This window comes from Camelus ferus, chromosome X, assembly GCF_009834535.1.
Source record: "Camelus ferus isolate YT-003-E chromosome X, BCGSAC_Cfer_1.0, whole genome shotgun sequence".
NCBI lineage: Eukaryota > Metazoa > Chordata > Mammalia > Artiodactyla > Camelidae > Camelus > Camelus ferus.
In genome coordinates, this window is record NC_045732.1 from 77,711,544 (window position 1) to 77,726,720 (window position 15,177).

At 44.3% G+C, this 15,177-nt stretch overlaps 1 protein-coding gene across 2 annotated transcripts in view; it reads right to left on the reverse strand.

Moving 5' to 3' along the window:
* MECP2 (methyl-CpG binding protein 2) overlaps positions 1-13,734 on the reverse strand; it is a 60,094-nt gene extending 46,360 nt beyond the window's left edge. The window contains exon 1 of one of the 2 annotated variants that reach the window (XM_032475616.1): positions 13,598-13,734. In XM_032475616.1, coding sequence (XP_032331507.1) covers positions 13,598-13,659 — 62 coding nt within the window. In that variant the 5' untranslated portion in view covers positions 13,660-13,734. Of the gene's footprint in view, positions 1-8,736; positions 8,861-13,597 lie in introns of those variants that run through there. The other variant, XM_032475617.1, reaches the window with a different exon arrangement.
* Between the last annotated feature and the right edge of the window lie 1,443 nt (positions 13,735-15,177).

Sequence of the window (15,177 nt, forward strand, 5' to 3'; positions counted from 1 at the left end):
AGACGCAGGCTAGAGACACGGGCACAGAGTAGAATGGTCAGCACACAGTGGTAGCTATCATTCAGAGCAATGAAAGCACAGAAACAATGGAAACACCCCTAATTAAATCAAAGCATAGCCATCAATAAAATGTCATGTGGTCATTAAAAACAATGATGTAAAAACATCATCCAGATGCTACCCATCTGTAGATGGCAGTTTTATGGGCAATTCTTACTTTTCCTCTTTCTATATTTTCTAAAAACTTTTTTTTTCACTGAACAGATACTACTTTTACAATTAGAAAATACAATTATTTTTATTCTGATGGAAAGTGATGATAAAAATAAATTTTTACTGACATGGAAAGCTATCTACATTATAATTTTTTTACACTGATTGATTTGCGTATGTTGAACCAGCCTTGTGTCCCTGGGATGAACCCCACTTGGTCATGATGTATAATCTTCTTTATGTGTTGTTGGATTCTATTTGCTAAATTTTTGGTGAGGATTTTGGCGTCTATGTTCATCAGTGATATTGGCCTATAATTCTCTTTTTTTGTAGTGTCTTTGCCTGGTTTTGGTATCAGGGTGATGGTGGCTTCATAGAATGAGTTTGGGAGTATTCCCTCCTTTTCAATCATCTGGAAGAGTTTGAGAAGGACTGGTATGAGTTCTTCTTTGTATGTTTGGTAGAATTCCCCGGTGAAGCCGTCCGGTCCTGGACTTTTATTTGTAGGGAGGTTTTTAATTGCTATTTCTATTTCTATAATTTTTTTAAATTATTTTTTTCCTTTTTTCTCCCTACAACATTATCATTGAGGAAAGAAGGCAAGTTAGAACATGATCCCATTTATCTAAAACAGTATGTATGCATGCACACGGGTTCATAAGGAAGACTCCAGGAGGATGTTTAAAGTGCCAACAACAAAGGTAACTTTCTGGCTATTATTTACCAGTTTTAGTTGCACTGCACTTTGCGCAGTATCTGGAAAACGCTAAACATGTTCACAAAAATATCTGATGCAATAATCTGAACTAAGTTTTAACGTCACTTTGTCTTCCTTTATTCCACATGTGCTTTAGGGCTTTCCTTGGTCTCTTTCCCCAACAAAGTGACTACTCAAGTGCTGGCTGTTCTTGTATTTGGAGTTGCATGGTATCATGTGCATGACAGGCGTTCTTAACCTTTTTCTGCCATGGTCCCTTTGGCCCTCCTCAGAGGAATGTTTTGAAATGCATAAAATAAAATGTATAGAAATTGATGAACAACATACTTTTAGAACTGGTGCTACAGTTCTTCCTTAGTAAACCATTAAATAAACAGATCTGGCAGTGGGTCTAATAACTACCCTAAGCTTGAACTTGGTGAACACAAGTGACATTTCAAAGTATCTGTAACTATAATATGATAGAAAAGCATCTTTGATCTCTATCAGTGACAAAGTCACAGGTACTCCTAATACTACCATGATCTGTTGCTTACCTTCGTCATTGAACTTTCAATGAGAGGTTAGTGAAAATAAAATAGTGTTTTTCCCATCCAAGGTCACAAAGCCCCAGACTTTTCCACCCTGAGCCAGAACCCTCAGTCTAGAAAGATACACACCAAATAGCTACAGCTCCCCGTGGTGGAACTTCTAGAATGATCTCCACATGTATCTTCTAAATTTCCTACAATGATAACTTTACTTATGTAACTAACAAATAAAGAGCTTAATAAATACTAAGTTTTCATTAGTTCATTTTGTTTTATCTTCTTAACCTGGAAAAGTGGTTAAGAAATTTTATACAGTTGCTTACAAGCTACACTAACATTTTCTTATAGGGTGATATCACTTAAAAAAAGACTTTCAACCTCCCTAACTACTAATTACGATTTTAATCATTTCCGTATCCTCACAAGCCTAGAAAAAAACTCACTTGAATTATTTATTCTGGAGTTAAAAGGAACAAAAAGACAAACTGTCACAACTGCAGACATTTGTCTATTTTTTTGCCAAGTGTAACTCCAGAAACAGTTGAAAATATTAGAGCAAATTAGTACTTAATACGGACTAATACCTTCTGCTGTTTACAAAAACACAAAACCCAGAAACACACAGAAATTTATATTTTAAAAATAAGTTACTAAATAACTTGTATACAAATTTAAAATACAACTTATCAAAGTTGTGTCAAAACTTAAGTGCCACTAGAAGCCCCCAAAAAACGAAAATGCTTTAATTTTTCAAAAATAATTTACATGTAGAAAGTCGGCTCATGCTGAAAAGTGCTCAAGTTGGTGTCTTAGAAGCAATGTGGAAATATGCAAAGGAGATGGGAATGAAGGGAAATGTGCATATCTCAGAATCCTGCTTTGATTTCTTTCAACTCTAAAAATAAAACCGTTGGACTGCTCTATTAATAAGTCTAGAAAATGGATGCCTTTTTTGTGGAAAGCTTTCACAAACATAGAAATAAAAATATCTTCTCAGTTAATAGACCCAAAGGATGTAAACATAAACCAGATGTCAATCCTTGTTCCTCTACAATTCCATTCTTCCTCAGGGCTCTGGTGGGACTTTTGTTGTAAAGATGTTTCTACAGCACAAGAAGACACGTTAAATGAATGAAGGTCTGCACAGAGCACCATGGACCAGGCTCAAATGCCAAGTATAGCAGGAAAAAAGTGAGTTGCAGGATGTTACCATACACTAGGATACCATCCCGTCAATTTTCAAAACACTTTTGAATGTTGTGTAATGTGTAACACAGCATAAAGCTAGCATGGACAATAACCCCATCACCCTGGGAGACAAGCTACCTCTGGGTGGGAAGGCAGCAGTGCAAACATGGGCTAGGAGTTCCCTGGAGCTGTCACACTTGAGTTCTTAACAGGAAGCTGATGTGAACAGGCAAAGTGCTAACATTTCCTAAGTCTACGTGGAAAGTGCCCGAGGATCTGCCCTGTGAATAGAGTGCAGAGGCCTGGCAGGAAGAGGGCTGGGAGGGCTGCAGGAAGGCAGAACCTCAAAGGCAGCAGGGTGGGGACAGCCCGAGGGAGGGCAGAGGAGCAGGTGCACAGAGGTGCAGGTGAGGAGGGCTCCAATCCCCAACCTCCCGAGGCCAGGTCTGCGGAGATCACAGCCAGACGGTTCACAGTGGCTCATCAGGGTGGACCTAGTCTTGATGAGACAGGAGTGAGCTTGTTTATGCACTGCTTCCTTCACCATGAAAGTCCTGGTAAAGGGTAATAACTAAAAATCAGAAGAACCAAGCAGTGTGTCTGGTACCATTGCTACCACACGTGCCATGTAAGCTGGTACTGAGCCCCAGAGACTGGAGTGTGTGGGAAAAGAAGCCCTCTCCTCATGAGTTCCCTGGGTCTCCTGGGGCAGAAGTGGAGGGAAGGAAGATTCCATGAAGAGAGCTGGAGGGTGAGTCCCGGGGGGCCTGATGGGGGTTGCAAGTCAGCTCAGGGCAGATGGTATCCAGTGCAGTGCAGGGCAGAAAGGGCGCAGGATGGATGGCCCTGTCTTCTGGGGCTCAGAAACCTCTCAGAGTGTGATGCAGCTTAGAATGAAAGCCAAGCCTATTTGGCACAACTGGTGCAGCTGTGCCTGATTCCTACCAGCACACTCTGCAAACAGAACTGCTCCTAGACCCCGGGCCTGGCTTGCTCCACCTGTCCGTCTCCACACTCCAAACCTTCAGACCCGGCCACACAGTGTTCTCTCACCCAAGCCTCCATCCATGCAGCTCTCTCCTCCACTCACACTTTCTCCTGGATGAGTTAGTGTTGCCTGATCGTTAAGGTCTGGGGGGGGGGGAGGGGGCGTCACTTTTCTAAGAAGTCTCTTTCCTGACCCTATCCCCCAAGCCTAGGTAGGACCCCTCTAATGTTTATGTGCCCCCTCAGTGGCCAGTACTTCTCCACTGTAGCACTTAGCCCCTTGTACAGTAATGGCCTATGCCTGTCTGTCTTCCTGTAGACCGGAAGGTCGCTGAGGGTAGGGATAGTCCCTAGCAGCTAGGACAGTAACTGACAAATAATAGCTGCTCAATTAGTATAGGGTAAATGAATAAAGTACTGCAATATAAAGAGTACCACAGTGAAAGAGAAGTGTGGCAACAGCATTATGGTTCTGAATACTGCTGGAATATTCCTTATGCATATCACAATACGAACAAGACACAATGTCTAGCAGCTGCGGGAGACTCTTTACCCTGAGTCCCAAGGAGCCACTGCAACTTAGAACAGTACCAAAATAAAAATGCTCCACTCTCTTCAAGATTCAGAAACAAGAGCTACGGTGAAGTTCTGCTTGCCAAGTAAAGGGTCCTGCCTCAGCCTCTGCTCACATGAGGTCACGAAATGGAAGCTTCAGAAGTTTTGTTTTCTAGCGCTGCTAAAAATGATTTCTTCCCAGGCTAATAAACAGCTCTCTAATCTCCACAAACTGCACTGCAGTCGTAAATTTGGGGGCTTATCTCCTCATGTGTAGCCTTTTCTTTAAAACTTTACAATTAAAAGGCCATCCTTCATTTAGCAATATCTATGAAAGTTTAAAATGCATGTATCTTTTGACCCAGCAAGTCCCATCTCTAGGAATTTCTTCTACAGATAAACTTGGCTGCGAGCAAAATATACATAAAAGACTATTCACTACAGCATTAATGAAATAAAATACATTGGAAACATAAATATCCCTCAACAGAAAACTGGTTAAATAAATTACAGTGCATCCATAATGGACTACGACTAATCCAACCCTTAAAAAGGGTGATACTGCTATCTATAGGAATTGGTATCAAACAATCATCAAGATATATTAACTAAGAGCAAACCATGCAAATGTGCATGGTACTTTACTGTTTGGTAAACACACACACGTTTGTGTGTGTATACACAAACATAAGATATATACATAAAGACATATATAAAAATATACAATAATATGAGGTCTCTAGAATAGTCAACTTCATAGGAGACAGAAAGTAAATGAGTGATTGCCAGGGGCTGCAGGAGGAGGGAGGAATGGGAGTTATGGTTTCGTGGAAACCATTTCAGTTTTGCAAGATAAAAAGGGTTCTGGAGATACACAGTGGTGATGGTTGCACAAGAAGGAGAATGTACTTAATGTCACTAATTGTGACTGTACACTTAAAAATGGATAAAATGTTAAATTTTACATTATGTGTATTTTACCACAATTTAAAAATCTTTCTCTCTGTCTCCCTCACACTCACACACACACACACACATTAATAAACTGGTAATGATGGTTGCCTTCAGGGAGAGAAATGGATGTCTAGGGACAGAGTGCCAAGGAGATCTTATACCATATAAACTCTTATACTACCTTTTTCATTCTTTACTATACCTAACTATTCAAAAATATCATTAAAAAAAGACTTACACAAGAAGCCTTTTCCTTGATCACAAGTCATTTATATCCTTTCTATCAGTTAAAAAAATCAGGATGCCACTTCAGTTTTGAGGGTATTTATTAGATTTAAATGATACAAGTTGCAATAAATAAATAAATAAAACAAGTTGCGAAAAATTACACTTGTTTGCCTAAGAATATTCACCAAAATCCTGTCTTTATTTTTATCAGCTATTACAAAAAACTTGAAAATCACAGAAGAAAATTACCATTTTTATCAGTACGCAACTTTTATTCCATCACAACCAAGCCAGCTGAATATAGAACTATTTTAACAGCAAAAACCCTTCATCATAAATCAAGACACAAATCAGCCTGCAATTACGTGAGTTAGAAAACAAACTATGCTTATGTTGCAGTCTACCCTAAAGCTCTAACGTCTATGTCAGAATTTAAAACACACACATGCAAACAGATGCATGTGTGCACATGCACACACACATTCTGGATTCCTCATAGTTTATCTAAAACCTACTTTTGTGAAGATCCACTATTTTCTTGAGTCTTCCAGAATAAGCACTGTAGTCATGCAGCTGGCACCACGACCTCTGTAGCCGCCCCCCCAGGCTCCCCAGCAAGTCAAGGAGAAGGCAGCACTTGCAGGGCCCAGCACTGCCCCTGGCTTAAAGCAGGGGCTAAAATATTTGTTGGGTGAACGAATAAATGATTATCTGCTGACAGGCATGCCATCAAGCTTCACAAAGAAAAATTCAGCAAGAAAAAAGTACGAGATGCTTTGTTCACTTGAAGTCAGAATATGATACAGGTTAACAAACTGGATAATTGCTTCACCAAATGGCTACAACACAACTGGCTAAGTGGGCTCTAGACCTCACCCCATTCCACAGTTAAATACAAAAACAAGTATTTCAAATACCATACAAAAAACATGGGACAACTTACCTATAGGATTCTTTTGCATGTATCAAATATGTATGTACGAATATAGCACATCATCAAGTTTTTTAGGAAGAAAGAAAATACAGATGAATACAGTCGTATTCTTAGAGTAGGAAAGGACTTTCTAAGTATGAAAGCAAAATAAGAAACCATAATAGAAATTTTATGTATCAAAAAGACAAGCAGAATCAAAAGATATATGAAAAAATTAGCAAAAATATGTACATGATGACAAAGATTTAATATCCTTAATACATTAAGAGTTCTTATAAATCAACTTAGAGAGAAATATCCTGATGGAAGAATGAATGCAGAACACCAACAGGCAATTCACAAAGACCAAATACAAATGGCCAATGACTACTGAGGCTCAGCCTAGTCATAACCCTAGAAGCACAAATTTAAAAGACGGATATCCAATTCTGGGAGGGTATGGGAAGGGCACTTTCTAAGACTGCTGTGGGAACTGGGATAGCCATTTTGGAAGATGATGTGGTAGCAGCCACTCTTCAAAAAGACTGGCACAGGAGGAAGTTCAATCCAGTAGCGTCATTAATTGCGGACCATTGGGAAAACCAATAAGGGACAATGCATGACAGTGAACTGGCACCAAACCACACTGCTATTTAACAGAAATGAGGCAGAGAAATGTTATCATGTGGATAGATGCAGAATATGTATAATACCACTGTTGTTTCATCAAAAATACAAAAGGTGCCTATCTGCATCGCCTGAGAAGAAGATTCAGAAGGATCGACATCACGCTATTGAGAGCAGTTACTCTAGGTAGTAAGTACGGAGAGCAATAGGGAGCTTTCACTTTTTTACTTGATATACCTTGAAATGGTTTGAATTTTCTATAAAAAGCATGTATTATTTTTATAATTTCTTAAAAAGGAATAGAATAAAAATAGTAAGATATCAAGCACTTATCTATTAAAGACAGGTTCTGTCCTCTGAGAATTCCCTTCAAAGTTCTTTGAAGCTCAAATGGCCGAGTCTTTCCCATTCATAAGTAATAAGAGATATTTTAAAAAACATCTTCCTTTTTACATTTCTTAAGAGAAACTGTACAGAGTCACCACTGTCTGTTTTATAAAATCCATTCGTAATCCGAGAAAAAGACTGTTAAAAACATAAACCCCCTTGGGCTTAATATCTAACAGAAGAAACCCGTATTACATTTAGTCCACGCAATTTGAGACAATGCACAAAGCACCAGCCACACAACTCCCACCAGCATAAATTCGTGGCATACAAAGAACGCCCTGTCAGCAGGGCCCAGAGCACACCCCACAGCAGTAAATGGGAAGGACAATTTGAGTCACAGGATCAGGAGTGGAACCAAATTTGGGATTTGGAGGCAGTGTAATGCTCCTCACTTCCTTCCACCCAAACTCTGCCCCTCACACAGTCCCCAAATGGGCCATCTGTTACGGATGTCCACACAGCTTTATCCAGAGGTGTCAGAAACCACTAGGGAGATAGAACAAAGTGCTACTTGAGGGTCTCAGCTGGAATCACAATGGCAGCATATGCGCAAACACAGGAAACGAAATGGAAAAATTCAATTAGAATGTTCTGTCTTACCACATGGAATGTCTGAAATCCAGGTGTCAAAACATCAAATGTGGAGTGGCCCCTGACTTCAAAAAAGCTTGAGATACTGAGCCTGACAGTTGAGAAATTAAGGAACCACTCATTTTTACAAAATTAAAGTCCACACAATAGCGCCAAAGTAGCCCAAAGTGCAGCAGCCAGAGCACCTTACTGTCAGACCTCAAATGGCTTAGATTCCCACCTTTTCAAAAGGTATTCATTCTGCTCTAGAGTCTCAAGAGCCAGAAGTGTATCTGGGTGCCCTCCTGAATTCCCATGGGAGGGATGCGGCAAGCACACGCCATTAGCCGTGGACTCCGCTGTTTGGTGACAGCTTTCAGGAAATCATCCTTCTAGGGGACCACACACAGTTCCCAGATCTGAAAATGCATTACCACCACTCACTAATATTGACCAGGAAGTCATTTACCCAAGACCAAAGCAAACAAAGCACTATGCTGAAGACCTCTAGGCGACAGCAGTAGCAGCAGGTGAAGAGCTCAGTCAAAGCGCTCTCAGCTCAGCTGACCTGCGTGAAGGTGAACTGAAGGTGCAGATCACCAGTTCCGGCTCTAATCTGACACCCGCCCCCAGATCACACTGTGGCTCCCAAGTAACCCTACCCAAACTGACCTTTCAGGGCTCAGGGAAGTGACTTTTTTTTATTATATGGCACAGTTTGGCACAGTTATCTCTTTAGTCTTTGGGGTACTTTTATACTGTCCAAGAGTAGTATATCTTGTTTTATTCCTTTTTTTTTTTTTTTAAAAACAGATGGCCAAACCAGGACATATACTAAAAAAAAAAAAAGGAAGGTTACTTACCTGAGCCCTAACATTCCAGCTACCATGGAATCTTGTTGGAGCTGGTCTACAGAAGCAAGATGTATTCTGGGGAGTCACATGTCACATCAAAGCAGGAACTGGTGAGTCTGTATTTTTATGGAGCCTAAAACAAAGAAAATCGTAAGTTGAAAGCCCCCATTGTGCTGCACGACCTTTTTCCCAGGGCTATTTGGGACATTTTGAAGATAAACATACAAAGTACTATGCTATTTCCCAGCCAACCTAGCTAGAAACAGAGACTAAACTACAAATTTCTGGCACATAACACACACAGTGCTAAAATAAAGGAAATAATCACGCGTGTTAGAACTGACACTATCTCAGGTCTTGTCACATCTGAGGTACATTTTGACACTATAAAGCATACCGTTAGTAGTGATCTCTGGTAAGTATTTCTTGCACCATGTCATACAGAACTACTCAGGGAGAGAAGACATGTTTGAGAGAACATGCAACGTCAAAATGTCATCCCCAAAAGAACACGTGAGATCCAGAGGCAAAGTCTCCCTTCTTTTTCAAGCAGCTAAAGTGGCAACAAGCTGCTGTAACATCACATAAAGGGGCTTTTAACCCTGAGAGAAAAAAAGCAGCACCAACAGAAACCAAGCACCCTGGGAGATGCAAAGCCATCCTCAAAAATACACAAGTCTGTTTCAGAGCAATCACTTTTAAGCCTCTCAGATTAGTAAATCGAAACATTTAACAAAATGAGTTAGTAGTTTGATAGTTTCTCTTTTGCTTTTGAACACATGTTCAAAAAAGGTCTTTTGTCATTGTATTTTTCATCATTAAGATAACCATCATTTCCTTCTTAAAACCTAAACCGCCCCATATTAGCTAATCTCTGATATTTTGCTGGCCCAAGAGTAGCACTTTTATCTTTCAACTAAAAAAAGCCTAGAGTGTACAACTTAAAGGCTATTCACACAATTACTCATGTAATCAAACCCAGAGGAAGGGCAACACCAACCGAGTCTTTTACTGCTGGTCTTTAACTACCAGGATGGTACTTGGAATGAATTATCTATTGAGGTGCAGTCAGGCCTTACAATTCCCTTAAATAGTCGAGTCATAGAATGCTTTGAGATCCCAGAAGTCAAGGTAACAGTATTTTCAGCAGCTATATAATAAAAATCAAACTGGTATCCTGGCTGGGAGGCCCTGGAAAAGCTACAACTTCTCACAGCTGCATTTTTTTTTGTCAATTGCATTTTTGTTTGTAAACTGAGAGAGCTGGCCTAAGGTTCCTTCTAGCTCTGAAAGTGTAAGATCTTTGATTAACTCAAGATTTCACCAGCAAATGTGAGCAGTTAGGTGAAGACCCAATAAAGCAATGATTTGCAGGTCCATATATTTGGTGTCCCCAGCTCTTAGGCAAGGAATACAAATGAACCCTTTCTAAGGCTTGCTCCCAAGAGTCCAGACTTCGGCAGTACTGCAAAACAGCTATACTAAGGACACGTTCATATGCCAGCAGAACCAGCGTAAGTGTGCCTTGAAGAAGTGAAAAAAGCCAAGGCTTTATTCTGTAACGGAATGGTCACAACCCCCCTTGGATATGGGGGCTGCCGGCTCCCAAATTCCCCTTCCCACTCGGTCCCCCACACACCATACCTACCATCACAGTGGTGGAACCAAGTATTTAAGCAATGGCATGCAGATCAAGCTTTTAATAGGAAAAGGTTCCTTGCAAGACAAAGGCAGAAAAGCACAACTCTTATGTCAGTGAGTCCAAGGAAGAGGAACTCGTTTACATCTGTCCTACCCGAAACGAGGTAAAGGCACAGTGTTGACAACGGCAGTGTGACTGAAGAGGGCTGGTACAGAAGAGGTGAGGACAAGGTCCTTCCACTGGAGCGGCAATAATGTTCTACCCAAGAAGAAAGGTCATGTCTGCTGGCCACATGAGGCTGGTCTGCATGTCACCAGAGCAGAGGGAGGGGACAACAAGCAGGTGTCCCGCCACACTCCCTGGACTCATCAGTCTAGGACTATGCTTTACCTCCTTGCGCTTAAAACACTAGTTACTACAAATGTCAAACATTTTCTGTGATTCTCTTCTCCTCATAGATAACTCGGGCAGCCTGGCGACAAACTGCTCTTAGCCAATTAAAAGATTTGTGCTGATATTCACCTTTGTAAAAGATTACAGTTACAGGAAATACCATTTATCATGCAAGTAGTCCCAGGTAGGTATACTAGTGGTGGAAACCGGCCTGGAGTAGGGAACAATTTCATGCCTACCCTTCTTTATTCTAGGCTAAAGCAGAGAGCTTCTCACTCCATCCTCAATAGAGGAAGGAGTATTTGGGTGAGGGCAACATTGTATCGAACTCATCTAGCCAGTTTTTCTGTTAAATTTCACAGCTTGCCTCCCCAACCCCCTAGATTCAGCCACAGAAGAGTCACGGCAGGCAGGCAAACAGTGTCTCTGGCCGGAAACTGCAAATAGAATGCAAAATTGTATTCTAACCCTCCCAAAACAAGCAGTAAAAAGTCAGAGTACAGTTTGACTGCATCGCGCCCTATCAGGTGAAACAAAGACGTGGCACTCTAAGTTTAAAGCATTCCAGACAAATTTGTAACAACAAGAAATGGCATGGTGTGATAGGTCAGTACCATCAAGAAAGCCATAGCAGGTTTCTCCAAGCTATCAGGACATGCTGACTTCAGATGCCACCAGGTACTCTGCAGAAAAACTACATTCTAGAAGTTGTCGGTGCCGTTTAAAGGGCTAGGGGTGTGATTAAACAGCTAACCGGCGGGGCACCCAAGGAGGCAAAGGCATTGCCCACGATGCAAAACAAAGCAGAGTCCTGTCCTGTCACGTCTCAGGCTCAGATGTACAAACCTTGGAATCTTCGTCAAGTGAGGCTTCTGTGTCTGTGTGTGTGGACGGGAATGGACCTCAGTGATTGGACACCGTGTCACCATGGAGTGACATGCCATGAATGGGTGATCTGTGGCAACTTATTTAATCAGTTGTACTTCTACTAGACTGATTGTGCCCTTTAAGGTTCTGACATAGCTGGGTAAGAAAATTAAAGCAAATGTTTCCTAGGCCCCCTGACTGGGATTTTTAAGTTGAAGTCCTAAAAAAAAGCCCATAAATAAGCTTATTTTCCCTAAATCCCTGGTGGAAATTCACAAAAGACCTAAAAACTCCAGATCTTGTTATTTTTTAAATAAGTATCCAGCATTTTCAAAGGACCCAAGAGAAGCGCTTAATCTCATTGTTAACTGAAATCACTGAGATGCAGATGAAAATTCCAGCCGCGAAACCCAAATTTCTCCTCTAGAGTAACTACCTATTAACAATGAATTTTACTACCAATGCCCGAATATATTTCGTTTTTGTACCATAACAAAATGCCCAAAACTTGTCAGACTCCTACAAAGTCTAAGCCACTTAGCCTCACAGGCCAGTAGGTTTGGTTCCACAATCACCAACCACCCACTGAATCTGATCCTATCATCTCACAATTTGGGGCACTGATCCCACACAGCAGAGACACAACGTGTGAATGGCTCTGCAGAGCCTTTCCTGTTCCTGGAAAAATAACCAGAAGCACACATCTGCCTGACCATGAGTCAGGAATATCAATTTTGTGGTGGAGCCCATTTCTGCTGTGATCAATCCGCCCATACAACAGAAGCAACGGCCACAGAGGTATATTCCAGAGTAAGCTTTCACCCCTTGGATCCACGCTTAGCATAAACGATCTCCTCTGCAAGAGCAATCTTTAGACTTTTCACAATGACCTTAAGTCTTCAGTGCAAAACCACAAAAACATTGCCACGCCACGTATGTCACCTGAGTTTCAGTCTGGGTGGTTCAGTCAGAACCAAACTAAAAAGAAAATAAACTTTCAGAGACAAATGACAGGAACCACACCGATGCGATGAACGTGCCCCATCTGGTACTGGTGATCTTGAGCAGGATGTGCTCCAGGACTATGGAAGCCCGTTACATGCTATGTCCCACTCCACTTATGTAACTGGAAGATCGCCGGTGAACGGGGGGATGGGAGGGCGCTCATATTCTGAGGCCACAGCACCCCAAAGACCCTGGGGGTGCGCTCCCACAGAAGAGCCTCAGGTGCTGCCGGACATAGAGTCCCCTACCCACGGCTCCTGATGGCAACTATAATCGCCTCTTTATGATGAGCTGTGGGACCAGGAACATAATGTCTAGTGCCTTTTGTGGGTGGACAATAATTCCCACCCACTTGTTCCTGCTAGATTGGAAAGCAACTCGCTCGCAGTGGGGGCAGAAAGTCATGGAATGGGCGAGAAGGAGGGGGAGGCAGAGTCTGGAGATGGGGGTGAGAGCGCAGGAGCCCTTGTGGCGCACTCTCCCGACCGGAGGCGGACTGCGCACGCGCGCCAGTGGGGGGGCCGAGTAACGGGAGAGGGGGCGCGCGAGGGAGGGAGAGGGGAAGGCGCGATCCAGGGAGAGGCCGGGGCCGCGGGCGCGCGACGGCGCCGCGGGCCCGAAGCCCCACGAAGGGCACGACGCGCGCGTAGCCCGGACAGGCGAAGCCCCGGCGACTGGGGCAACCGCAGGGCCGGGGGCCGGGATGCGCGCCGAAGGCGGGAGGGAGGGGGGAGCCAGGCGAAGGCGGCCCTGGGAGGCCGCGTCGAGGACGGTCACCCGCAAGTGCGGGTAACGGGCCGAGGGGGGGGAACCGTCACCAGAGGGAGGGGGAGGGTAGAGAGGAGGGACGCCATCCGCCAGCCGTGTCGCCCGACCCCGCGGGCCCCTCCCGCGCCACGTCCCGCCCCTACCCCCCGCCCCCCAGCGAGGGTCCCCGCCCGCGGCCGCGGCGGTCCCACTCACAGTCTCTCCTCCTCGCCTCCTCCTCCTCCTCCGCTCGGCGCGGCAGCGGCGGCGGCGGCCATTTTCCGGACGGCTTTTACCACAGCCCTCTCTCCGAGAGGAGGGAGCGCGCGCGCCGCCGACGCCGGGGACCCCGCACGGCCGACGTCGCGCCCCGCCCTCCCGGCCAGCCTGCGCGCTGCTGCACCTGCGCGCCCGCGTCCCGCCCCCGGCGCCGCAGCGAGCCCGCCCGCCATTGGGTGCTGCTGTCGGGGAGGGGCGGGGCCTCGGCGACGATGCCGCCAATTGGCGGGAGTCCGCGTCCATTCCGGCGAGGGAAAAGGGGGCGGACGCCCCATCTAGCTGCCGATTGGCTGCCGTCGGCCGTCATTTGGGAAAAAGAGGCGGCTTGGGCGCCGAGGGGCTGGTCTAGGGGGCGGAATTTGAATATTAAGGATTAATGGGCCCTTGCTGATGCTGGGGCAAGTGAAGGCCTAGGCTCGGAACGCCTGTTTGCGCGGTCATCCTGGGCCCTCGACCCGCTGTCCACAAACACACAAAGTACGCTACTATAAGCGTTTCACAACACTCGCGTTTTCTCAATATCACAACCTTCAGTACAAGCAGCAAAGTTGCCTGCCCCAGAGCCTGACATTGTTCCATCCCGGGGACCTTGGTTTAAGAGGCCTACCCAATGCATTCTTCCATCTGAGCCTGCCGTGTGCCACACTCTCATAGGGGAAGGGAGCAAACTGACGACCAATCACAGCCTTGGCCTTCTTGAAACTGGTGGAGGGAGAGGGTGCATGCCAAGGCTGCACGAGACATGTCATTGTTGGATCATGTGATTTGGTGGACGTGGGCAGAAGGGGTAGGGGGAGCACAAAGGAAGCTGCACTTAGTTCTGCCTGGAGGGGAGAGGGAAGACTTTCTAGAAGAGGTGATTGCGGAGCTAAGCTCCAGCAATGCTGGTATGGAAAAATATTTAAGAGTATGAGAAAAGTTTTAGCTAATGGAGTGTTCAAGACAGGACTGTTTGTCAAGGCAACCTTACTCTGATTCCAGCTGTCATCCGATTCACCCCATGCTGCTTGTGTTAATTCTATGCCTCACAAGGAACCCTCAGATTCTGATGTGGCTCCTCACCCCCCATTCATTTACTAAGTATCTGTTATGTGCCGGCCACTGTTCCAGGCTCTGGATGCACAGCACTGAACAAGACAGTGCACTAACATTCTTGTGGGGGAAGATACATAACAAACATACAAATAAGTGTATAATACATTGCCACATGGTGATAAGAGCTTTGAGATAGATAAAGCAAGGGTAAAATATCCACAGGCTTTTGCTCTCATTTTATTCCCCCATATGGATATCTGGGGAGAAAAGATGATTCCAGGCAAGTTCAAAGGCCCTAAGGAGAGACTATGCCTGGCACACTGGGGACTAACAAGGAAGTTTATATGGCTCTGAGAGTGGTAGGGGTATGCGGTTGCAGACGCAGCTGGAGCCACCATGGGAGCCCAGTTGAGAGGCCACGACAACAATCTAGGAGAGGAGATAATGGTTTTAACAAGGGTGGTAGTAGTGGAGGGCCTGAG